The 25,697-nt window shown below is 38.6% G+C and overlaps 2 protein-coding genes and 1 non-coding gene across 3 annotated transcripts in view; 1 reads left to right on the top strand and 2 right to left on the bottom strand.

Annotated features, from left to right (window-relative positions):
- Positions 1-17,560, top strand: part of ACTR10 (actin related protein 10) — a 35,819-nt gene extending 18,259 nt beyond the window's left edge. The window contains exons 9-13 of the mRNA XM_032875300.1: positions 2,201-2,280; positions 2,358-2,431; positions 14,012-14,093; positions 15,769-15,970; positions 17,139-17,560. Of these exons, the coding sequence (XP_032731191.1) occupies positions 2,201-2,280; positions 2,358-2,431; positions 14,012-14,093; positions 15,769-15,970; positions 17,139-17,320 (620 nt within the window). The 3' untranslated portion in view covers positions 17,321-17,560. The remainder of the gene's footprint in view (positions 1-2,200; positions 2,281-2,357; positions 2,432-14,011; positions 14,094-15,768; positions 15,971-17,138) is intronic.
- Positions 1-25,697, bottom strand: part of ARMH4 (armadillo like helical domain containing 4) — a 244,161-nt gene that overhangs the window by 170,627 nt on the left and 47,837 nt on the right. The gene's annotated exons all lie outside the window — the stretch shown is intronic.
- TRNAK-CUU lies at positions 22,951-23,023 on the bottom strand. The gene has a single exon. It is a non-coding gene; the product is annotated as a tRNA-Lys (tRNA).

Genomic DNA, 25,697 nt, shown 5'->3' with positions numbered 1-25,697 from the left:
CAGATAAATTGCTTAAAAAAGACACTGGTCTTATGTCGTATAGAATTTTTTTTTTTTTTAACTCTAGTTTCTTTTTATTTATTTATTTATTTATTTATTTATTTATTTATTTGACAGAGATCACAAGCAGGCAGAGAGACAGACAGAGAGAGAGGAGGAAGCAGGTTCCCTGCTGAGCAGAGAGCCCGATGTGGGACTCGATCCCAGGACCCTGAGATCATGACCTGAGCCGAAGGCAGAGGCTTAACCCACTGAGCCACCCAGGCGCCCCTAACTCTAGTTTCTAAATACGTATTTGTAAGGTCATTTTACTGACTTCAGAAGTTCTAATTTGGGGCCAACTGACTGAGCCACTCAGGCACCCCAGTTTTTCAGTATTTTGATTCACTTAAAGGAGAAGCAATAAAAATATAATTTAAGGGGCACCTGAGTGGCTCAGTCATTAAGCATCTGCCTCTGGCTCAAGTTATGATCCCAGGGTCCTGGGATCAATGCCCACATCAGGCTTCCTGCTCAGCAAGGAGCCTGCTTTTCCCTCTCCCTCTGCTACTCCCCCTGCTTGTGTGCGTGCGCGCACTCTCTCTCTCTCCCTCTCTCTGTCAAATAAATAAAAAGAAAAAAAAATAATATTCTTCAGTGCTGAGAATGTTGACATAACATTAATAAGAGAGAATCAGATAATAATGGATTTTAGAATTAAATGAGACCTGGAGGTAATCTGGTACAGTTGGGGCCCTGAAATGTTATGTGATTTATTCAGTGTCACACCATAGTTAGGATTAGAGCTACGGCTGAAAAATGGATCTTGTTCTTCATTTTATTGTTTCTTTATGTGGTATAATTACCTAAAACTTTTTCAGTTATTGTAAAACCTGAGTCATTTGTACATGCTTATTTGCAGTAGCTTCTTAAGGGCTAAGTATTTATCTTACATAACAAAGATAGCTATGAGGACTTGAATAAAATAAAAAATATGTAAGTATCATGAGCACCTAGCTTACTATCTAGCATATTAGCATATTAGAGATTCTTAATATATTTTGAATTAGTGATTGAGAAGAATTTTATATAAAGTGTAAATATATATTTAACTAATAGATTTCTTGCATTCAATGTCAGTTTTGTTTCTAGTTAAAAATGTTCTATTCCAGGGTGCCTGGGTGGCTCAGTCGTTAAGCTTCTGCCTTAGGCTCAGGTCATGATCCCAGCATCCTGGGATCAAGCCCTGCATAGGCCTCTCTGCTCTGCTAGGAGCTTGCTTCTCCCTTTCCTACTCCCCTTGCTTGTGTTCCTTCTCTTGCTGTCTCTCTCTCACAAATAAATAATAAAATATTTAAAAAAAATGTTTTATTCCTTACCTATTTATGAAAATAATTTGGAGCAACTTATTATAAAAGGTACCTTGCAACAGAAATAATCTTTGTGGGCACCTGGGTGGCTCAGTAGGGTAAGCTCAGGCCATGATCCCAAGGCCCATGATCCTCAGGCCATCTATCCTGGGATCGATTCCCATACTGGGCTCTAGGGAGCTTGCTCTTCCCTCTACTCTTGCTTCCCCATCCCCCCGCCCTGCTCATGCTCTCAGGTGATCTCTCTCTCTCTGTGTCAAGTAAATAAAATCTCAAAAACCTTTGAAGAATAAATTATCAAAGTGCAAAAAAAAAAAAAATTGATCCTGTAGAAGGGAAATAGTAGTGTTGAGCTATGCCAAAAGGGAGAAAATAATCATGTCAAAAAAACACTAAACTAGGAAGTGCTACTGCAGCTAAGAGCGAAATTTAGCTTTTTGTTTTGACCAAGATTTTTAAAAAGATTCAGATAGATACATAAGATTAAATACAGAGACAGAAATCAACCTGGTTTAAAGAAACATGCTACATTTTCATGATGCTAAAATTTGTTTTTATTATGGTACTCTTTATACCGGGAATATAAAAAAATACAATAGTTTCCTCAAAGGTGTTTTTTTTTTAATGTGATTTTGTGAAAGATGAACACGCAACATGTCTTATGATTCCTCAGTGAATGAAAAGGTTTTTTATTTGTGAATAAATTGTCATAACCAGACTAAAGGCAGGGATAGTTTATAAAATGTGGAAGAATGGGTAACTAGCATGTTCACTTGAATAGAATCATTTAAACTGGACATAGTTTGATTCAATCACAAACCATAACAAAGTCTCCTTTTCTTTCTCCTAAGTGCGCACTTGCTTTGTAAGTGATCTGAAACGTGGATTAAAAATCCAAGCAGCAAAATTTAATATTGATGGGAATACTGAGGTAAGTTAAAAGTAAGTATATATTTTTTTCCAGAGGTTACAACCTATATACTTATGTTTATGATATTTATATTTCAGCGTCCCTCACCGCCCCCAAATGTTGACTACCCATTAGATGGAGAGAAGATTTTACATGTTCTTGGATCAATCAGGTAGACCTTAATTTTTATGAGCAAAATAATGAACTAAAATGAATTTCTGGCCCTTAGAAATATACAGGCCTTAATATTGCTGCTTTAACAATTATGTGTTCGTTAGGTCTTCTCTTTCATGATTAATTTTATTACTCGACTCAACTTTTTTTTTTTGTTTGTTTGTTTGTTTGAGAAATAGCACAAGCAGAGCAGGGGCAGAGGCAGAGGGAGAAGCAGACTCCCTGGATGAGCAGGGAGCGCAATGTGGGGCTGGATCCTAGGACCCTGGAGATCATGACTTGAGCCAGAGACAGACATTTAACCGACTAAGCCACCCAGGCACCCCTGTTACTCAGCTTTTTAACTTTATAAAAAATTTAAGTAACAGGGGCACCTGGGTGGCTCAATGGGTAAAGCCTCTGCCTTCGGCTCAGGTTATGATCTGAGGGTCCTGGGATTGAGCCTGCATCGGGCTCTCTGCTCAGCAGGGAGCCTGCTTCCTCCTCTTTCTCTGTCTGCCTCTCTGCCTACTTGTGATCTCTGTCAAATCAATCAATAAAATCCTTAAAAAATTTTTTTAAGTAACTCAGAATTAATTAGTAGGATTATAGTAGTGAATAAAGTATAATAATTTTTTTTTAAGATTTTATTTATTTAGGGGTTCCTAGGTGGCTTAGGTTGGTTAACTGTCTGCCTTTAGCTCAGGTCATGATCTCGAGGTCAAGCCCCACATTGGGCTCCCTGCTCAGTGGGGAGTCTACTTCTTCCTTTCCTTTCCCTTTACTGCTCCCCTTGCTTGTGCTCTCTCTCTCAAATGAATAAATAAAATCTTAAAAAATCTTAAAAAAAAATCTTCAATAAAACCCACAATATTTCATTTATTTAGAAAGCATACATGCATGAGCTGGGGGGAGGGACAGAGGGAAAGAGAGAAAGAATTTCAAGGAGACTCCATGCTGAACGAAGAGCCTGATGCAGGGCTGATCTCATGAAATCACGACCTGAGCCCAAATCTAAGTCAAACCACTCAACTGACTGAGCCACTCAGGTGCCCCTAAAGTATAATACTTTAAAACAGGCTTCAGCAAACGTTTTCTGTCAAGAACCAAAGAGTAAATAGCTTAGGTTTTGTGAGCTATATGATCTGTGTTGCAACTGTACTTTGTACAATTAGAGTACAAAATCAGCCACAGACAATATCTAAATGAATGAGCATGGCTGTGTTCTATTAAAAACTTCATTTATAAAACCAGATGGGCTGGATTTGGCTTGCAAGCCACAGTTTGCTGGCTCTTGCTTTAAAATGTTTTCATGGTAGAAAGAATGCAGTCTTCCAAATATGCCAAATCTTTTTTTTTTTTTTTAAAGATTTATTTGTTAGAGAAGGAGCAGGGGGAGGGGCAGAAGCAGACTCCCCACTGAGCAGGGAGCCCGACATGGGTCTCCATCCCAGGACCCTAAGAGCCAAAGGCAGGTACCTAATGGAATGAGCTACCCAGGCACCCCAAATATGCTAAATCTTAAGGACTAGTTAGTAGTTCACTTTTTCATTATTCATTAGATTATTCTCATCAATGATGCAATATAAGTTGTTAAGGACTTACATAATTATATTGGTAACAATAGCATTTATGTTTATATACAAGCTTTATAAAATTTGTTATGAAAGTTCCATTTGTAAAATACCAGAAGATGCACAGAAAAGAGTTATGTAACTGTTGGATTCTGAGATAATACAGAGGTTGAAATATTAAAAGGATGAACATAAATATACAGACATTAAAAAAGGTAGGATAGGGGCACCTGGGTGGCTCATTGGGTTAAAGCCTCTGCCTTCGGCTCAGGTCATGATCCCAGCATCCTGGGATCGAGCCCCACATCGGGCTCTCTGCTCAGCAGGGAGCCTGCTTCCCTTCCTCTCTCTGCCTGCCTCTCTGCCTACTTGTGATCTCTATCTTTCAAATAAATAAACAAAATCTTTTTAAAAAAATAAAAAAGGTAGGATAGGAGAACAAAAAGAGTGAGAATGTAATACTTTTTATAGTAACTTTAATCATTTTATCTCTTTTTAAAATTATATTCATTAAATTACTATTTTAAATTTTCTCCAGGGGCCCCTGGGTGGCTCAGTGGCTTAAAGCCTCTGCCTTCAGCTCAGGTCATGATCCCAGGGTCCTGGGATCGAGCCCCACATTGGGCTCTCTGCTCAGCAGGGAGCCTGCTTCCCTTCCTCTCTCTCTGCCTGCTTCTCTGCCTACTTGTGATCTCTGTCTGTCAAATAAATAAGTAAAAATCTTAAAAAAAAAAATGTTACCATTTAAATTTTCTCCAGGTTGTTGAGTGGAGCCCAAAATAAGAGAAGAAAATAGATATTGAAGGAAATTAAAATGGAGCTTTTTGGCTACATATTAGTAGGAAAATAGATTGGGAATAAAAAACCACCATGTTTCACATTTCAGACCCAATTAATTTACAGGTGTTTGCTAACATGTTTTTCCTACTGAAAAATCTAGTTCTGTTGAGACCTAATACACATAGTTCTGAACAGTACTTTGTTGGTAAACCAGAAGGGTTATTTAAAGTTAAAGACCATCTTAAAAAACCGTATATTAAACATTTCATATTAAAGGATATAAATTTGTAGTTATTTGCCAAACTTTTTTCTGGGAACTTTTCTTTGAGGGTAATTCTTCTTTTAGAGTTTGAAATTAAGTATATATAAACCAGGAAATTCATGGCTTATTATTTCCAAGTGTTTTTTTTTTGTTTTTGTTTTAAGTGCAGTGAGAACTTAGTTATTTGTCAATCAGTCTTTGTACAGAATTCTTACAGACATTTTTTTCTAGACTTTTACCATTGTATTACCTATATTAAAAAGATTTTAGGGGCAGCTGGGTGGCTCATGTAGTTGAGCATTGGATTCTTGATTTTGGCTCAGATCATGATCTCTGGGTCCTGGGATGGAGCCCCATGTCGCGCTCCATGCTCAGTGCTGGAATCTGCTTTAGATTCTTTCTCCCTCTCCCACTACTTCTACCTGTATGCTTTCTCTTTCTCTAATGAATAAATAAAATATTTTAAAAAATTTTTAAAAATAATTGTCTTTTCAAAGCATTTAGCATAGTTCTCATAGAAAAACAACTTATTTTCTACTCTAGTATTTGTTAAGTAGTAATTGTAAAATTATATAACTTCAATATCAAATCTATTGATAATAAAAGACTTGGAAAAAGAAAACTGGTGCTCTGTAACCATCATCTCAACTGGTAGAAATGGAAGTATGCAGGCATAGCAGCAAGTGGCTGACTGTGAGTGTTGAGCATAGTGCAGGCCTCAGTATACCTTAATGATGAAATGGAGAGTTAGCAGGTAGGTTGAGTCTTATAAAGAGAATTTTATGTTTTGAAAAAGATTCAAGAAAGTTTCAAAATTCTATGCATACTATCGTTTAATTTTTATTTTTAAGAATTAGTGTTTATATATGCATAAGTATAGATAAGTTTTGTATTGTATCACTTAGGATTCACTTAGGTTGGCCACCAGTTACACAAACCTGACGTAGTGGCTTCACTAAGATAGAAGTTTGTCTCTCTTGGGATACCTGGGTGGCTCAGTTAGTTAAGTGTCTGCCTTTGGCTCAGGTCATGATCCTGGGGTCATGATCCTGGGATCGAACCCCACATCAGGCTCCCCACTCAGCATAGAGCCTGCTTCTCCCTCTCCTTCTGCCCCTTCCCGTTCATGTGCGAGTGTGAGCATGGGCTTTCTCACTCTCTCCCTCTCAAATAAATAAACAAAAATCTTTTAAAAGGGCGGGGGGCGCCTGGGTGGCTCAGTGGGTTAAGGCCTCTGCCTTCGGCTCAGGTCATGATCTCGGGGTCCTGGGATCGAGCCCCGCATGGGGCTCTCTGCTCAGCAGGGAGCCTGCTTCCTCCCTGCCTCTCTGCCTACCTGTGATCTCTGTCTGTCGAATAAATAAATAAAATCTTTAAAAAAAAAAAAAAAAAGTTTGTCTCTCTTTTAAAAGAAGCTCACAGGTAGATAGTCCCGAGATTGTATTACAACTCCTGTCAGGGATGTAAACATCCTTCCAGTTCTCATCCTTTGGGCAGGTATCCCTGTCCTTAGGGACCAGGTGGTTGCTGGAGGTACAGCTACTATATCTCTGTTTAAAGTAAGGTACCCTAGGAAGGGAAAGAAAAAGTGCTTCCTCTCCATTTTTCTTTATTTTGATTTTTTTTTTAAAGATTTTATTTATTTATTTGAGAGGGAAGGAGTGAGAGAGAACCTGAGAGAGGAGAGGGTCAGAGGGAGAAGCGGACTCCCCAAGGAGCTGGGAGCCCGATGCAGGACTCAATCCTGGAAGTCTGGGACCATGACCCGAGCCGAAGGCAGCCACTCAACCAACTAAGCCACCCAGGCACCCTATTTTGATTTTTTTAAAATATTTTATTTATTTATTTGACAGACAGAGATCACAAGTAGGCAGAAGGGCAGGCAGAGAAAGAGTGGGGATGGGGTGGGGAAGCAGGCTCCCCGCCGAGCAGAGAGCCCCACACGGGGCTCGATCTCAGGACCCTAGGATCACGACCTGAGCCGAAGACAGAGGCTTTAACCAGCTGAGCCACCCACACGCCCCCTATTTTGATTTTTTTAAGATTTTATTTATTTATTTGACAGACAGTGAGAGTGGGAACACAAGCAGGGGGAGTGGAAGAGGGAGAAGCAGGCATCCCAGGATGCTGGGATTATGACCTTAGCCAAAGGCAGTTGCTTAATGACCGACGCACGCAGGTGCCCCATCCATTTTTAAAAATTAATTAATTTTGAGAGAGAGATTAAATCCATGTAGGGAGAAGGGGTGGAAGGAGAGGGAGAGAGATTCTCAAGCTAACTCTGTGCTGAGTGCAGCGCCACACTCAGGGCTCGATCCCATGACCCGAGGTCACAACCTGAGCTGAAACCAAGAGTTGGCCATTTAACCAGCTCTGCCACTCAGGTGCCCGTTTTCTCTCCTTTTTAAGGAGACTTTTTAGAAGCCCCACATACCACTTCTGCCACCATCTCATTGTCTGTTACTTAGCTACCCATCTAGCTACAATGTAAATATAGTGTTACTACAAGGTAAATACAGTGTTTCTGAAAAAAAAAATTTTTTTTCCTTTCCTTTCCTCTTTAAGATTTTATTTATTTGACAGAGACAGAGATAACTGGAGAGGGAACACCAGAAGGGGGAGTGGGAATGGGAGAAGCAGGCTCATGACCAGAGGCTTTATGACTGTGCCACCCAGGCATCCCATAAATACAGTGTTTCAACTGGGGAGGGGCATTCTATCCAGCTTAAAAAATGGAGTTCTATCTTTTTTCCCTTCTAAATAATTATAGATTCACAGGAAATTGCAAAGATAATATAGGGAAGTCTCCATGTACTCTTCACCCAGTTTCTCCCAGTGGTTAACATCTTCACTATACCCCAATAGCAAAACCAGTAAATTGGCATCAGTGTAATGTGTATGTACAGTTCTATGTAATTTTATCACACATAGATTTTTTTCAAATTTAATTTTTTCAGTGTTCCAAGATTCATTGTTTATGCACCACACCCAGTGCTCCATGCAATACATGCCCTCCTTAATACCCACCACTGGGCTCACCCATCTCACCACCTCCCTCCCTTCCAAAACCCTCAGTTTGTTTCTCGGAGTCCACAGTCTCTCATGGTTTATCTCACCCTCCAATTTCCCCCAACTCACTTCTCTCCATCTCCCCATGTCCTCCATGTTATTCCTTATGCTCCACAAGTAAGTGAAACCATATGATAATTGACTCTCTCTGCTTGACTTATTTTACTCAGCATAATGTCCTCCAGTCCCGTCCATGTTGATACAAAAGTTGGGTATTCATCCTTTCCGATGGAGGCATAATACTCCATTGTATATATGGACCATATCTTCTTTATCCATTCGTCTCTTGAAGGGCATCTTGGCTCTTTCCACAGTTTGGTGATTGTGGCCATTGGTGCTATGAACATTGGGGTACATATGGCCCTTCATTTCACTACATCCATATCTTTGGGGTAAATACCCAGTAGTGCAATTGCAGGATCATAGGGTAGCTCTATGTTTAATTTCTTAAGGAATCTCCACACTGTTTTCCAAAGTGGCTGCATCAGCTTGCATTCCCACCACCAGTGTAAGAGGTTTCCCCTTTCTCCACATCCTTTCCAACACTTATTTCTTGCCTTGTTAATTTTGGCCATTCTAAGTGGTGTAAGGTGGTATCTCAATGTGGTTTTGTTTTGATTTTCCCTGATGCTAATGATGATGAATGTTTTTTCATGTGTCTGTTAGCCATTCGTGTGTCTTGTTTGGAGAAATGTCTGTTCATGTCTTCTGCCCATTTTCTGACATGATTATCTGGTTTTTGAGTTGAGTTTGAGGAGTTCTTTATAGATCTTGGATATCAGCCCTTTGTAGTGTCATTTGCAAATATCTTCTCCCATTCTTTGTTTTGTTGACTGTTTCCTTTGCTGTGCAGAAGGTTTTTATCTTGATGAAGTCCCAAAAGTTCATTTTCACTTTTGTTTCCTTTGCCTTTGGAGATATGTCTTGAAAGAAGTTGCTATGGCCGGGGCGGCTGGGTGGCTCAGTGGGTTAAGCCTCTGCCTTCGGCTCAGGTCATGATCCCTCGGTCCTGGGATTGAGCCCCGCATCAGGCTCTCTGCTCAGCAGGGAGCCTGCTTCTTTTCCTCTCTCTCTGCCTGCCTCTCTGCCTACTTGTGATCTCTCTCTGTCAAATAAATAAATAAAAATCTTTAAAAAAAAAAAAAAAAGAAGAAGTTGCTGTGGCCGATGTCAAAGAGGCCACTGCCAATGTTCTTCCCTAGGATTTTGATAGATTCCTGCATTACATTGAGGTCTTTTATCCATTGAGAGTTTTTCTTTGTGTATGGTGTAAGAGAATGGGTGAGTTTCATTCTTCTATACATAGCTGTCCAATTTTCCCAGCACCGTTTATTGAGGAGACTGTCTTTTTTCCACTGGATATTTTTTCCTGCTTTGTTAAAGATTATTTGATCATAGAGTTGTGGGTCCATATCTGGGCTCTCTACTCTTCCACTGGTCTGTGTGTCTTTTTTTGTGCCAGTACCATGCTACCTTGGTGATTACAGCTTTGTAGTAAAGCTTGAAATCAGGCAATGTGATGCCTCCAGTTGTGTTTTTCTTTTTCAACATTTCCTTAGCAATTCAAGGTCTTTTCTGGTTCCATACAAATTTTAGGATTGTTTGTTCTAGCACTTCGAAAAATGCTGGTGGAATTTTGATCAGGATGACACTGAAAGTATAGATTGTTCTGGGCAATATAGACATTTTAACAATGTTTATGCTTCTGATCCATGAGCATGGAATGTTTTTCCATCTTTTTATGTCCTCAGTTTTTTTCATGAGTGTTCTGTTGTTCCTCAAGTACATATCTTTTACCTCTTTGGTTAGGTTTATTCTAAGGTATCTTATGGTTTTTGGTGCTGTAGTAAATGGAATCAATTCTCTAATTTCCCTTTCTATATTTTCCTTGTTAGTGTACAAGAAAGCAACTGATTTCTGTGCATTGATTTTGTATCCTGCCACATTACCGAATTGCTGTATGAGTTCCAGTAGTTTGGGGGTGGTCTTTTGGGTTTTCCATAGAAAGTATCATGTCATCTGCGAAGAGAGAGTTTGACTTCTTCTTTTCCAATTTGAATACCTTTTATTTCTTTCTGTTTTCTGATTGCTGTTGCTAGGACTTCTAGTACTATGTTGAACAACAGTGGCAAGAGTGGGCATCCTTGTCCTGTTCCTGACCTCAAATGGAAGGCTGTCCGCTTTTCCCCATTGAGAATGATATTTGCTGTGGGTTTTTTAGATAGATTTTATGAAGTTGAGGAATGTTCCCTCTATCGCTGTACTTTGAAGAGTTTTAATACAGATACTGTATTTTGTCAAATGCTTTTTCTGCATCAATTGAGAGGACCATGTGGTTCTTCTCTCCTTGATTTGTTCTATCACATTGATTGATTTGCGAATGTTGAACCACCTTTAAACCCAGGGTAAATCCCCCATGGTCATGGTGGATAATCTTTTTAATGTATTGTTGGATCCTATTAGTGAGTATCTTGTTGCGAATCTTGGCATCCATATTCATCAGGGATATTGGTCTGAAATTCTCCTTTTTGATAGGGTTTTTGCCTGGTTTAGGGATCAGGGTAATGCTGGCTTCATAGAAAGAATCTGGAAGTTTTTCTTCTGTTTCTATTTTTTTAAATAGCTTCAGGATAATAGGTTTTATTTCTTCTTTGAATGTTTGGTAGAATTCCCCAGGGAATCTGTCAGGTCCTGGGCTCTTGTTTTTTGGGAGGTTTTTGATCACTGCTTCAATCTCGTTACTAGATATTGGTCTATTCAGGTTGTTAATTTCTTCCTGTTTCAGTCTTGGAAGTTTATAGGTTTCCAGGAGTGCATCCATTTCTTCTAGGTTGCTTAACTTACTGGCATATAACTGTTGATAATAATTTCTGATGATTGTATTTCCTCGTGTTAGTAGTGATCTCTCCCCCTTTCATTCATAATTTTATTAATTTGGGTCCTGTCTCTTTTCTTTTCTTTTGGATTAGTTTGGCCAGTGGTTTATTGATCTTACTGATTCTTTCAGAGAACCAGCTTTTCGTTTCATTGATATGTTCTACTGTATCTCTAGTTTCTAACTTATTGATCTCTGCTCTAATCTTGATTATTTCCCTTCTTACACATGGTGTTGGCTTCATTTGTTGATTTTTCAGTTCTTTAAGGCTAAAGAGAGTTGGTGTATTCGGGATTTTTCAATTTTTTTGAGTGAGCCTTGGATGGCTGTGTATTTCCCCCTTAGGACCACCTTTGCTGTATCCCATAGGTTTTGGACCGAATGTCTTCATTCTCGTTGGTTTCCAAGAATTGTTTAAGTTCTTCTTTGATTTCCTGGTTGATCCTTGAGCAGAATGGTCTTTAGCTTCCAAGTGTTTGAATTACTTCCAAACTTTTTTTTTTTTTAAGGTTTTATTTATTTATTTGACAGACAGATCACAAGTAGGCAGAGAGGCAGGCAGAGAGGAGGGGGGAGAAGCAGGCTCTATGCTGAGTGGAGAGCCCGATGCGGGGCTCGATCCCAGGACCCTGAGATCATGACCTGAGCTGAAGGCAGAGGCTTAACCCACTGAGCCACTCAGGCGCCCCACCTTCCAAACTTTTTCTTATGGTTGAGTTCCAGTTTGAAAGCATTGTAGCCTGAGAATATGTAGGGAATAATCTCAATCTCTTGGTATCGGTTGAGCCCTGATTTGTGACCCAGTATGTAGTCTGTTCTGGAGGAAGTTCCATGTGAGCTTGAGAAGAATGAGTATTCTGTTGTTTTAGGGTGGAATGTTCTGTATGTATCTATGAGGTCCATCTGGTCCAATGTGTTCAAGGCTCTTGTTTATTGTTTTTCTCCTTGGATGACCTATTACTTAGAGTGGCGTGTTAAGATCCCCTATAATTAATGTATTCATATCAATATGACTGTTTTGATTAATAGTTGGCTTATGTAGTTGGTTTCTCCCATATTGGGGGCATAAATACTTACAGTTGTTAGATCTTGGTGGATAGACCCTTTAAGAATGATTTAGAGTCCTTATATATCTCTGACTACAGTCTTTAGCTTAAAATCTAATTTATCTGATATGAAAATCACTACCCCAGCTTTCTTCTGAGGACTATTGGCATGAAAGATGCTTCTCCGTCCCTTCACTTTCAGTCTGGATGTATCTTATAGACAGCATATGGACAGGTCCTGTCACTTTATTGGTTGCAGTCTGCAACCCTGTGCCATTTTATGGGACCATTTAGGCTGTTCATGTTGAAAGTGATTATTGAAACATAAGTTTTTATTGACATCACGTTGCCTGTGAAGTCCTTGTTTCTATAGATTGTCTCTGTAAATTTCTGTTATATGTCATTCTTGGGTTCTTTCTTTTATAGACTCCCCCCCCCCCCCCTTTAATATTTCTTGTAGTGCTGGCTTAGTCACATACCCTTTTAAACCTTGCCAGTCTTGGAAGCTCTTTATCTCTCCATCCATTTTGAATATCAGCCTTGCTAGATAAAGTATTCTTGGCTGCATGTTCTTCTCATTTAGGGCCCTGAATATGTCTTGTCAGCCCTTTCTGTCTTGCCAGGTTTCTGTGGACAGGTCTGATGTTATTCTGATGGTCCTTCCTCTGTATTTAAGGAATCTCTGCCTCCTAGGTCCCCTTAAGACCTCCTGTCTGAAGTTACGATTCGTGAATTTCACATTAAGTGTCTGGATGTCTTTCTAGACTCGTTGATCTTGGGGAGGGGGTGTCTTTTCTGCCTCTAGGACATGAACACTTGTTCCATTCCCCAGATAAAGGAAATTTTCATCTAGAATTTGTTCAACTATATCTTCTAGTCTTCTCTCTTTCTCCACCCCCGCCCTCAGGGATCCCAATTAATTCTGACATTGGAATGTTTCATGGCGTCATTTATTTCCCTGATTCTGTTTTCATGGCTTCTTTTTTTTTTTTTTTTTTTTTTTTTTTTTCTTTATTTTTATTTATTGATTTGACAGAGAGAGATCACAAGTAGACAGAGAGGCAGGCAGAGAGAGAGAGAGGGAAGCAGGCTCCCCGCTGAGCAGAGAGCCCGATGCGGGACTCGATCCCAGGACCTTGAGATCATGACCTGAGCCGAAGGCAGCGGCTTAACCCACTGAGCCACCCAGGCGCCCCTGTTTTCATGGCTTCTAAGCTGTTTGTTCCCCATCTCCTCCTGACCCTTCTTTTCTATCAGTTTGTCTTCTAGAACACTAATTCCATCTTCTCAGTTATCTGCCTCTAGCTGTTAGAGGATTTATATTAGATTGGATCTCATTGATAGCATTTTAACTTCTGCCAGATTGGCTCTCACTTTGCCCTTAGAGATTCTATGTTGTCACCAGTGGTCTTCTCCAACCTAGCCACACATAGATTTTTTAATCACCACCATAATCAAGATACAGAACTATTCCATCACTACAAAAATCTTCCTTGTGCTACCCAAAAATAGGGTTCTTTTAATTTGAGAACGAACAGGAAAATGGATATTTTGATAGGCAACTAACAATCTTTGCCATGTTATTTTTAAAAACAAAGAAATGCTTGGGGAGAGGTTTGTTTTTTTAATGTTTTGTATGTGGACCTGCTTCTTGAATCTTACTTTTATAGAATTTCATTCCTTTTCTGTTATTAGGCTTAAGGAAGTATAATTGGACAAAACATGTTAATCTGTACATAATAATAGTTGTAGCTAATACTTAGGGAGTACCTCCTTTGTACCAGGCAATGTGCTATTGACTCATTGAATCCTTACCTCCACACCTGTAAGGCAGGTGCTGTTACTCTCCTTGTTCAAAAATGCAAACACCCTGGGTTTTAATAAGGATTCTATGTTAACATAGTACTGTTACTTAAAAAAATAGAACTAATGGTGTGTTCTGTATTGTACTATATGATGCCAACAAAGCACTCTCTGTTTTTAATCTCATTAGAGATTCAGTTGTGGAGATTCTTTTTGAACAAGATAATGAAGAGAAATCAGTTGCCACTTTAATACTGGATTCCCTTATACAGGTATTTTGTATTTTGATTTTGGAGAAAGTTTCAATTTAGGACTACAGCCCTTTAGAGAAAAAAAAATTTCTTCAAGATTTATCTATTAGAGAGAGAGAGTATGGGGGAGGGGTAAAGGGAGAGAGTCTTAAGCAGATGCTACACTGAGTGGGGAACCTGATGCCAGGCCCAGTCTCAATGCTAATATCACAACCTGAGCTGAAGTGAAGAGTTGGATGCTTAACTGACTGCGCCACCCAGACGCCCTGAGAAAAACAAATTTTTAAGTAATCTCTACACCTCACGTGGGGCTTGAATTCACAATCCCATAATCAAGAGTCACATACTCTACTGACTGAGACAGCCGAGCGACCTGAGAAAATTTTTAAATGTTATTTTCTGTATTTATATTTTATTTTTTATTTTTAAATGAAATTTGTATTTTTTTAGATTTTATTTATTTATTTGACAGAGAGATAGCACAAATAGGCAGAGCAGCAAGCAGAGGGAGAAGCAGGCTCTCCACTGAGCAGGGAGCCTGATGCGGGACTTGATCCCAGCACCGTGGGATCATGACCTGAGCCAAAGATAGCCACTTAACTGACTGAGCCACCCAGGTGCCCTATTTTTTATTTTTAAAGATTTAATTTATTTATTTGGTGGAGAGAGCACAGGCAGGGGCAATAACAGGCTGAGGGAGAGGGAGAATCAGGCTCCCTGCTGAGCAGGGAGCCCGATATGGAACTCGATTCCAGGACCCTGAGATCATGACCTGAGCCCAAGGCAGGTGCGTAACTGACTGAGCCACCCAGGGGCCCCTGTATTTATATTTTAACCACTGGTTAAAATTTTTAGTTTTTATGTTAAATTTTACAGTTAACCGGGTTTTATTTTGGCACTGAAATAGGGTATTTACAACATTTCAGACTCAGGGATAAGTAGGGCTATCCTGCATTATTTCTGTAGCAAGAATATCAGATTTTTATTTTGTACCTAATATAGCTTATAGTTTCTTTAAATGCAGGTTTGTATAGTATTGAATTTTAAATTCCATAGGGTATATTATAGTATGTTTCTTTTGTTTAATGACTATGGAATCACAGAACTCTGTGTGAAATGCCATCGCTTTGGAAGATATTGTCTACCTCTGGCAGCTCTACTCAGGCTTTTATGAAAAACATAGCATCAGTGAAAGACTTCAACATTCTAATTTTTAGCACTGATATAGAAACATAATTTTTCTAAGAATGTTCTCTTTCCACTGGGCAACTGGCTGTGGATATATTACTGTGACGCTCTCAACTTAGGAAAATTAAGTTTCTACATACTATCCTTACTGAAAAAAGAAGTAATGTTATTTTTTTTCTCATGTTCTTCTGAATCAACTGAGTCATTCTACCCTGAAAATGAGAATACTCACATATAACTACCATATACCCTGTCGAATTTTAAATTCTATACTGTTAGATTTTAAAATCTTTGGAGTTCTATATTGAGAAGATGGCAGTATTATCATAGTTATATTTGCTACATGAAAAACTCCCTTGTTAAAGAAATCTTGCTGTGCCTTTTTTTAAATAGTAATGATCACCTATTTAATTTGTAATATATAATCTATATATTTTCTTGAATCCAATCAAGCATTATTTATACAGTTAAAAATAAACTCTTTTTTTTTCTTTCTCTTTAATAACAGTGTCCAATAGATACCAGAAAGCAACTGGCAGAGAATTTGGTAGTCATAGGTGGCACATCTATGTTGCCAGGATTTCTCCACAGATTGCTTGCAGAAATAAGGTATTTGGTAGAAAAACCAAAATACAACAAAGCACTGGGCACCAAGACATTCCGAATTCATACTCCACCTGCAAAGGCTAATTGTGTGGCCTGGTTGGGAGGTAAGAATTTAGTTTTTAAAATATAATGATTATGTAGTAATTGGTCCCTAACTGGTATTGTTAATGGATATGTTAGAATAGATGATTCAGTCTTAAAAATTGCTCACTTAACAAACTAATAGAACTATTAAATAATTTTCTTTGAGCACTGACTTTTCCTTAAGTTATTGTCAGAAATATATACCTATTTCTCTTGGCATTTGCACTTTAATTTTTTATGTAAACTTCTAGTTAAAGTAATTTCTCATAATAGTGATTGATAGCTGTGCATTTATTCCAGTATACTACCATTGCTCATAACATTTGTTTTAATTCCTTCTAAAGGTAATTTGTGAGACATATATGAGAATTGGTATCTTTATTTTATAATTACATTTTATTTTGTGACTGAGTTCATTGAATGATAATTCATAGGAAATGATAGGCTCATTAAATAAGGAAATAGCCTATATATATAAAGAGACTATATATAGAGAGGGAAAGAGACTCTATACATAGAGAGAGAGAGAAAGAGAAGGAGACTACTTTGAAGATATACATATATAGGAAGAGAGGGAGGAGGAGAGCGATACTACTTTGAAGAGAAAAACAATCATGGTTGTGTATATTTATGTATGTTCTAATATGTGTTTTATAATGTACTTGTAGCTAATAGGTATCTTGATCATTAGAAAAAGTATTGAGATTTTAAATGAATATTTCTTGTAGAATTTGGTTAAAATATTATTTTGATCTAGGACAAACGGATTTAGTTACCAGATTATTTTTTAAAGACTGCTTTGTGGGTCTTTATAAAGTCTTCAGCATAGACTTGGGTGGCTTTATAATGATGCTTATTGGGTTTTACAATACTACTTTATTTATTGACATACAATCTTAAAGTTGTAGCAAAGAAAACCACACATTATTTACTGTATTTACGCAGAATTGAATGTCTACCTCACATGCTTTTAGACACAGTAATGCTTATTAGCATTTTCACTATAATCATCTGCTATAGGCCATTTAAGTTACTTTCAACATAGGAATTGTGGTTTACTCTGTTATTAAAAAAAAAGATATAAAAGAACTGCAAGCACTTTGAGGAGTATGAGTATGTTTCACCTGTACATAAACTTTTCTGGTAAAAGTTTTCATCTTGACTATAAAAATATTTTTTACCACACAGGAGCTATTTTTGGAGCACTACAGGACATACTTGGGAGCCGTTCAGTTTCAAAGGAGTATTATAATCAGACAGGCCGTATACCTGATTGGTGTTCTCTTAATAACCCACCTTTGGAAATGATGTTTGATGTCGGGAAAGCTCAGCCACCGCTGATGAAGAGAGCATTTTCCACTGAGAAATAAAAATTTGATTGAAATTCAACTTTGCTTTGTGTCAAGTATCTAATCAATTATAAGCAAATTGTACAAAGTATATAGGATGCTGTTAGAGGTGACTTTATGGAAGTGAAAGCTTTCTGTAGTTACTTTGCATTAATATTTAATTCTTTTGACTGTTGTTTCTCTTGTGTAGTAGTAAAACAGTAGCTGATGCTTATGAAATTTGTTGTATTTATATCAATAAAATATAGTAAAGCAGTTTAATTTTGGAAGTTTGTTACATGGTTTAGTTTCCAAAAAGAATAAAAACATTGTCCCTCCACAATTCACATCATCTGCCCTGAGTATTAGAGAATCCATCTGTTTAATTATTTTTAGCAGTTATTTCATTTAAAGAATAAATAATGTTAACCATTACTAGGTATTTCAAATATTAACATGGGTCTCTTTCTTCAAATCCTTGTTTTGGTATTTATGTGTCCATGTGAGAATGCTACTTTTCCAGGAATATATTTGACCCTTTGGTCTGAGAATGTTCAGTAGATTAGTTAAACGTTTGTTAAGCAAAGTATGGAAATGTTCACTTTTTAACTTTACAGTGTCTTTATGAATAATTCTGCATTTCTAAGAAGAAAGGTATTTCATTTTTATGCAAAGGTATTTCATTTTATGTATTTTTATGAAACTGCTTTATAAACATGTATTCATAATGTTTTTAATCTCTTGTGCTTTTTATCTTCTCATGATAGAGGTTCTTGGAAATAGGTAGTCAGTGTTTGATTTTTATTTTTGTTTGTTCTTCATTTGTTTTTAACAAACTACGTCTTACTGAAATATTGCTGGTTTTATTCTTCCCAGATGCCTGTGAAAATAGGTACACCTGTTCCTGAAGAATGTACTCATATTTCTGAAGACAGAGTAGGAATTGATACATTTTCTGGACTGTATAACCTGTGTCCATTCTTACACATGGTTTAATCATTTTGATTGTCCTTTTGGGTCCTTCCTAGTTTTGCCATATACTTTATGTGTGAAAATACCAGCACCCACTAACACTTGAAAGAGCTGGTTCCTGGCATTAAGAATAGGAAAGAATTTAAGGGGGTGGAGAAGAACTGTGTGTGTGTGTGTGTGTGTGTGTGTGTGTGTGTGTGTGTGTTTAAAAATATTTCTAAAAAATAAAAATAAAAATACTTCCAGCGGGGTGCCCACTGGCTTAGTCAGTTAAACATTCGCCTTTGGCTCAGGTCATGATCGCAAGGTCTTGGGATCGAGCCCCATATTGGGCTCTCTGCTCACGGGGGAGTCTGCTTCCTGCTCTCACTCTTCCTCTGCGCTCTCTCTCTCTCAAGTAAGTAAATAAAATCTTTTAAAAAATTAAAACTAAGGGGCGCCTGGGTGGCTCAGTGGGTTAAAGCCTCTGTCTTCAGCTTGGGTCACGATCTCAGGGTCCTGGGATCCAGCTCTGCATCGAGCCCTATGTGGGGGGAGCCTACTCAGCAGGGAGCCTACTTCCTTCTCTCTCTCTGCCTGCCTCTCTGCTTACTTGTGATCTCTCTCTGTGTCAAATAAATAAAATCTTTTTTAAAATATTAAAATTAAAAAATAATTAAAAATAATGCTAGCTATACTTTGTTACCATGTACTACTACTTTAGTAGCACAAGAATAAGATTCATTCAGTATTTGACTGTCTGCTCTTTGTATAGTGTAGTTTCAGACACTAAATGCTACAACAGTAAGTCTTTTACCTTTACCGTTAGGTGGTTTTCAGATTAATAGACGTGGCTAGTACACAGCTGATGATACAGACAGAATGTGGTGGCAGCGTAAGGACATCAGTTACTTGTTATTGATGTAGATAATTCTTTTTTTTATGTAAATAATATTTTTTTAAATTCAATTAGCCACCGTGTAGTACATCATTAGTTTCAGATGTAGAGTTCAGTAATTCATGAGTTGTGTATAACACCCTGTGCTGATCACAACACGTGCCCTCCTTAAGGCCCATCACCCAATTACCCCACTGCCAACCCCCAACACACCTCCTGATGTAGTTAATTCTGACCAGGGAGTTGAAGAAAGCTTTGTAGAGAAGGCTTTTACCCTTGTTCCTGAAGGATAAGTAGAATTTTAATAATTGGAGTTATTCCAATCTATATGAACTGAATTCTCTGTACAAAATCTTAACATGTTTGGCACTGGGATGAAGCATTGCTAATTATAATTTAGGATTAGGTAATGAAGAACTTGAAGACTCTATTAAAAGCAGTGAATAAAACTTTGAAAGATCACTTCTGCCATCCAGTTTCCTAACATATTCATTCCAAAAAGTAAGGTTCTTTAATCCTTTGGACCTGCCACTCTTCCACAGCACCCTTTCCCTTAAAGTAGTCATCTTTCCCATAAGCACATATCTATAACTGATGCACCTTCTGATCGTTTCAATACAGGTTTTATCTTCTTTTCTGGAATATAAGCTCCATAAGAATGAAGTCCCTTTATTTCTTTGAAAGCTCTCAGTGGGCTTGCCAGGAGTAGGTGTATCATTGGTTGTCAATAGTATGGATTCACTAATAACATTTTTTGTAGTAAATGTGATTTTAAAATTTCTTTATGAATTTTTTATGAATATGAATTATTTATGAGAAGTTTTTCATCACTGAATAATATGAAAAAGATCTCTGACTGAAACAGCTTTATAGGTAGGTAGCTATAAAGTGACAGACACCTGTTGGCTGAGGTTAAGTAATGGAGCCCTCTGTTAGGGGTTGAATTGTGTGCTCCGGAAAGATACATTGAAGTCCTAACCTCCAATACCTGTGAATATGGCCTTATTTGGAAAAGAGTCTTTGCAGATATAATCAAATTAAGATGAGGTCATTATGGTAGACCCTAACCTGTTATGACTGGTATTCTTGTGAGGGGAATGTCATGTGAGACTGGTACACAGGAAGGAAACAGGAAATAACCAAGGTGGAAATGGGAGTTCTGCAGCTGCAAGCCAGGAAGCACCAAGGATTGCTGGTGACACCAGAAACAAGCATACAACGTTCTTCAAGAGAGCCTTTGAGAGCATAACTCTGTACACTTTGATTTCAAGCTTCCAGCATCCAGAACGGTGAGACAAAACATTCACATTGTTTTAAGGCACCCAGTTTGTGGTACTTTGTTAGAGCAGCCCAAGGGAACTAATACACCCTACTTAATTCACCAGTTCAGCATGTATTTACTGATCATCTGCCAGACACTAGTTTAGCTGCTTGAGATACATTAACGAGCAAAGACAAAAATCTGCCATTCCAAGGGCTGGAGAAAGTGAAGAAACATACTAACAGTAAGTTAGAAAATAACATGGGAAAAACGGTGTCAGGTAAAGTAGATGGAGGGATAGTTGCTGATGAGAACAGTGGTTAGGGTGGGGCTCATTTATACTTGAACAAAGAAGTTAGGCAAGTGTGACTTAAATACCGTTGGTCTCTGCTCCTGGTGTCTGACACAGAGCTCTAAAACGCTTATAATTTCCTGTGTGACCAGGATGTTAGCATCTTACAGAGAAATCCCAACTCCCTTCTTGGGTAATAGGAGTGTCTTTTTTTTCCTTTTTAAAGATTTTATTTATTTATTTATTTGTCAGAGAGAGAGAGAGAGAGAGAGAGAGCACAGGCAGACAGAGGCAGAGGGAGAAGCAGGCTCCCCGCCAAGCAAGGAGCCCGATGTGGGACTCGATCCCAGGATGCTGGGATCATGACCTGAGCCGAAGGCAGCTGCTTAACCAACTGAGCCACCCAGGCGTCCCAGGAGTGTTTTTTTTTTCTAACGAGATAATTCCTGATGGGCTCCTAGATCACTTCAGGATGAGATCTGTTTACCAGAAAGGCCCAAGCCACAGTTAGAACTTTTGCACATTCTCACACATCCTGTCTTCTAGGGAGAGGAGAGGGATAGGAAATTGAGTTAATAATCATGCCTACCTGGGGAAGCCTCCATTGAAAATCCCTAACCTACAGGGTTTGGAGGGCTCCCAGGATGGTGAACACGTTCCAGGCACTGGGAGGATGATGTGCCAGAAGACAGCATAGAAGGTCTGTGCTTCCCCATACCTTGCCTCGTGCACCGCTTCCATATGGCTGTTCTGAGTTGTATCCATAATAAACAAGGAGTAAGAAAACTTTTTCTGAGTCCTGCGAGCCATTCTAGGAAATCATCAACCTGGAGAAGAGGATTACGGGAATCCCTGATTTATAACCATTTGGTCAGAGGGCAGGAGGCCTGGGATTGCTGTTGCGGACTCAGAAAACCCACTTTAGACAAACTGGTCACTGTCCAATTGCAAACAGCAAACGTCCTCCTCTTGCGAAATGAGTGACTTTACCAATCTCAGCTTTATCCTTCCTTTGGTCTACTCTTCCTATTAATAAGTTTTACTGAGATCGTAGAACTGCCCTTGCTTTTGAGAACACCCAATCCAGAAGAGGCATTCACTTGTTAGGGCTCCCCAACCCCCGCAAAATCACCCAAGTAAAGCCCAGACCCTATAATAGGTTCTTTCTAACACCCTCTTAAACAGACACCCCACGTCCCTCTATGCGGTGTGTAATAAACCAAACTTGTTCAAACACAGGCGTGGATTTTGGGTCTCTTTTGAAAGGTATGGGGACGAATGGTGAGCGTAGACGGCTGCAGAGAAATAGAATGGTAACCGCCTGCGGGAAAATTAGGTCAAAGTCTGTGTTCTGTTTTAAGATAAAGAAATAACGGCATGTTTGTTGAAGGAAAGGAGAGAGAAAAAATGGTCGTTTAGTGGTAGGAAACCTGTGGATAACATGCGGAGGGAATAGGCACCGGTGCTTCAGCAGCGGTTGGCTTCGGTTAGGAGCCGGGACCGTCCCCCTCCTGGCGGGGTCGGCGAGCGTCCTCTGGTCGCGTCAACCTTCTCACTGTGGAGCAGAGAAGGCGGAAGTCCTGCCTCCCCACGGTACGTAATTGCCTCCGAAAATTCACATCCCCCTTCTCTTGTGCCTCTGCGGCAAAGAGCCTCACCTTTAACAGAATACTAACCTCCCGATTTCCATCCAGTTGGATGGCTCGATCCCAAATACGGTCCCAGGAGCCGTGGAAGAAAATTCGATGTATGCACCGTCCGTAGAGCCGACCACAGAAAGAAATGTTTCTCACGATGTTTTTATTGCCTCGCCCGCCTCCCGCCCCTTTCCTCAGGACACGTCCTAGAATGAGAGGAAGAAAAAGTAAAAGACACATGAAAGGAAGACAGCTTTTCCGTAGGATCTCTTAGTTCTTGAAAAGTTGCCAAAATTGGGGCTCATAATTTTGTTCTGACAAAAGCAAAAATTGCCCTCTACCAACAACTATGCCAGTATGCATAGTAACACAGAAAACCAGTCTCAACTTTAAAACCTTACGGGGTTCTCTGTGCTTTAAGGAGGTGGCTGGGGAGGCAACGCGGAAGAGGAACGCTTGCTTTCGAGTGCGCAAGCGTGAGACCCGTTTCGTTTGTAAAATGAAGTCCTTTTTCCATAGATTTAGTTAATGTTGAAAGTATTTGTATTGGTTGGGTTTAAAGAACTCTCCTTGGTTATAATGCTTTGGAGAAAGCCTACATACAATGTTTAAGGGAAAATTAAAAAAAGGCCTCGCCCAACGTGGGGCTCGAACCCACGACCCTGGGATTAAGAGTCCCATGCTCTACCGACTGAGCTAGCCGGGCGCCTAGGAGGTGTGTGCGTTTTTCTTTCTCTTGATGAGTACTCAACTACGGTTGGGTTGTTTTTTTTTTTTTTTTTTTCTTTCCATTGTTTTTTACTTATAAAAGAATTTTGTGACATATTATTAAATAGGCACTTCCTAATTATTTTAAAGAATCCTTTAAAACATTTCTTTAATTGTTCCTAGATTTATTATTTTAAAGACAATTTTTAAATTTATTTTGATTGAGCATGAGAGAGAGAGCACGAGAGTTGGGAAGGTCAGAGGGGGAAGTAGACTGACTCCCTGCTGAGCACGGAGCCAGTTGCCGGACTCCATCGTCTGACTCCAGAATCATGACCTGAGCCGAAGGCAGCCGCTTAACCACCTGAGCCACCCAGGTGCCCTAAATTTAATATTTTTAAAATTTTTTTAGATTTAATAATTTTTATTGCGTGTGTATCCCAAGACAACAGAAAACTTATACAAGTCTATATTATTACAGAGTCAATGAATCTTTTTCCTTAAGTGTTTTAAAATATTTACTGCCCAATGTGTTATCTTCTTTACAGAAATACTTATTAAGGCTATCGAGTTTCTATCAAAAGGCAAATTGGGTTCCCACAATTTGGGGGGCAACATTAGAAAACAAAGTCCAACCTCTATGACGTTAGTTTCACTGAAGAACAGTAGTGCTTAGCTATTTTTTCCCTTAATAAGATCTAGTCAAGGAGAGCTAAATTGAGGAAGCAGATTCTGGTTCAATTAAAACAAGGTCTCTTTCCGATAACTGCCTGACAATGGAGACAGGACTCTCAAGAGGTTGTTATTACCACCTCAAATGACAGAAGCTGGGATCAAAGAATTATAGAGTCACAGAATCCTATGGTAAAGAATATTAATTCTAAGACAAAAAGAGAGAAGAACTGATTTTGATCAAATTTTGGAAAGTTGAGACAATGGAATAATCTCCCATGGAAATATACATATTCAGAGATACTAGTTAACTTCTTTGATAAGGGACTCTGCAAATCTCTGTGATGGGGGCAATCTAAAGCCTAAACGTATTTAACAAGAATAACAAAGAATTCTTCAAGTTCAGTATTTAGAAATTAAACACATTGATCATCACATTTTCTAAGCTACTTAATTGGAAAAATATTAAGGTATGGCATAAAATAATATTATACATTTAAAGTACTCAATGAATGCCTAGGATTTAAATAAAATATTTAAAAATTCTAGATTTATTAAAATATTAAAATGCAATTATTCATTAACAGTTTTTTTCTTGCAATTGCCAACTCTGGTTTATTTTTATAAGTTGGCAGAATGTACCTGGGAAATTAATCTGTATTTATTTGTATTTTCAACGCATTTATTAAGTACTTACCATATAAAATAACTGTGTTATGTATTCCAATAGAAATATAAAACGGATTCTGAAAACCTTAAAATGCTCACCACCCTATAAAATATGGGCAAATTACATACCAATTTTATATGCACTGTTCCAAAAGTAATTTGGAGTAACTTAATTAAGCAAACAAATCCATACCCACACCTTTTAAGTTTCCCAGTGAATCAGGCAAATAATCAAGAACCTGAGACCACAATTCAATGCACTCTTCTAAGATACAAGATAGATACATCAACAGGCCAGCTCCCAAATAGGCAATGCATCTGATAAATTCAGAAAGAGCTCCAAATTCTTTTCTTTTTTTTAAGAGTTTATTTCTTTATTTGACAGAAACAGACACAGGAGAGAGTGAACACAAGCGGGGGAGTGGGAGAGGGAGAAGCAAGCCTCCCACTGAGCAGGGAGCCCAGTGCCGTCCTGGATCCCAGGACTCTGGGATCATGACCTGAGTGGAAGGCAGACGCTTAAGGGACTAAGCCACCCAGGGGCTCAAGAGCTCCAAATTCTTAATTAATGAATAAATAGTAGGGACTAGGCACTCAAATAATGTTTATCATACACAAGTAGTACAGTTAGTTAAAGTTTAACTGAACCCCTAACCAAGTTTGGAGTATTTATAGTGTACCTTCAAGATGAACCCACCAAAGACAATAAATACTCTTTTGCTTTCTTCAGCACTTTATTGGCCGACCCTGATCAAAATACTCTCGTTAAAACTCCTCATGAAAAAACTGCAACTAGAATATTTCAATGAGAGGTAAATTAAATGGCTTGTCTTCCAAGTAAATTCAAATCTTTTATCCATTTATTCATGAATAAAAACTAACCATTAATTATAATGCTTCATTAGCAGGGAGAAGCATCTGAAACTCTTTCTTCTCCCTTTTTTTCTACATTCAATATTTCAGCAAGCCCTACATATCTAAAATCCACCTACACATTCCATCTTCCGTGGGATTAGAAAATCACCATTTGGCAAGCATCATAATAATCCATTCAAATGGGAATCATCAGATACTAGTATCAGTGGGTGAAGGATTGAGGAGTAGCAGGATATTTACAAGGATAGTCTCGAAGGATTTCTTCATAAGATATATATTAATTACAAAGGGCAAAATAGAAACTTTATGGTGGATAAATTGTAAGCAAGTGATCAAAGTTAACATCATCAGGAATGGAAAAAACTGGCATCATGTGCCTCCTAATATATGCTCTAATATGAACACAAGGTTACTTTTGTGGATTCCTGCCAAAAATGTATCACCTGAATCCTAGC

The sequence above is a fragment of the Lontra canadensis genome, unplaced genomic scaffold, assembly GCF_010015895.1.
Source record: "Lontra canadensis isolate GAN:19392208 unplaced genomic scaffold, GSC_riverotter_1.0 scaffold55, whole genome shotgun sequence".
Classification (NCBI taxonomy): domain Eukaryota; kingdom Metazoa; phylum Chordata; class Mammalia; order Carnivora; family Mustelidae; genus Lontra; species Lontra canadensis.
The sequence above is the reverse complement of the archived record's forward strand: the minus strand, read 5'-3'. Positions and strand labels throughout refer to the sequence as shown.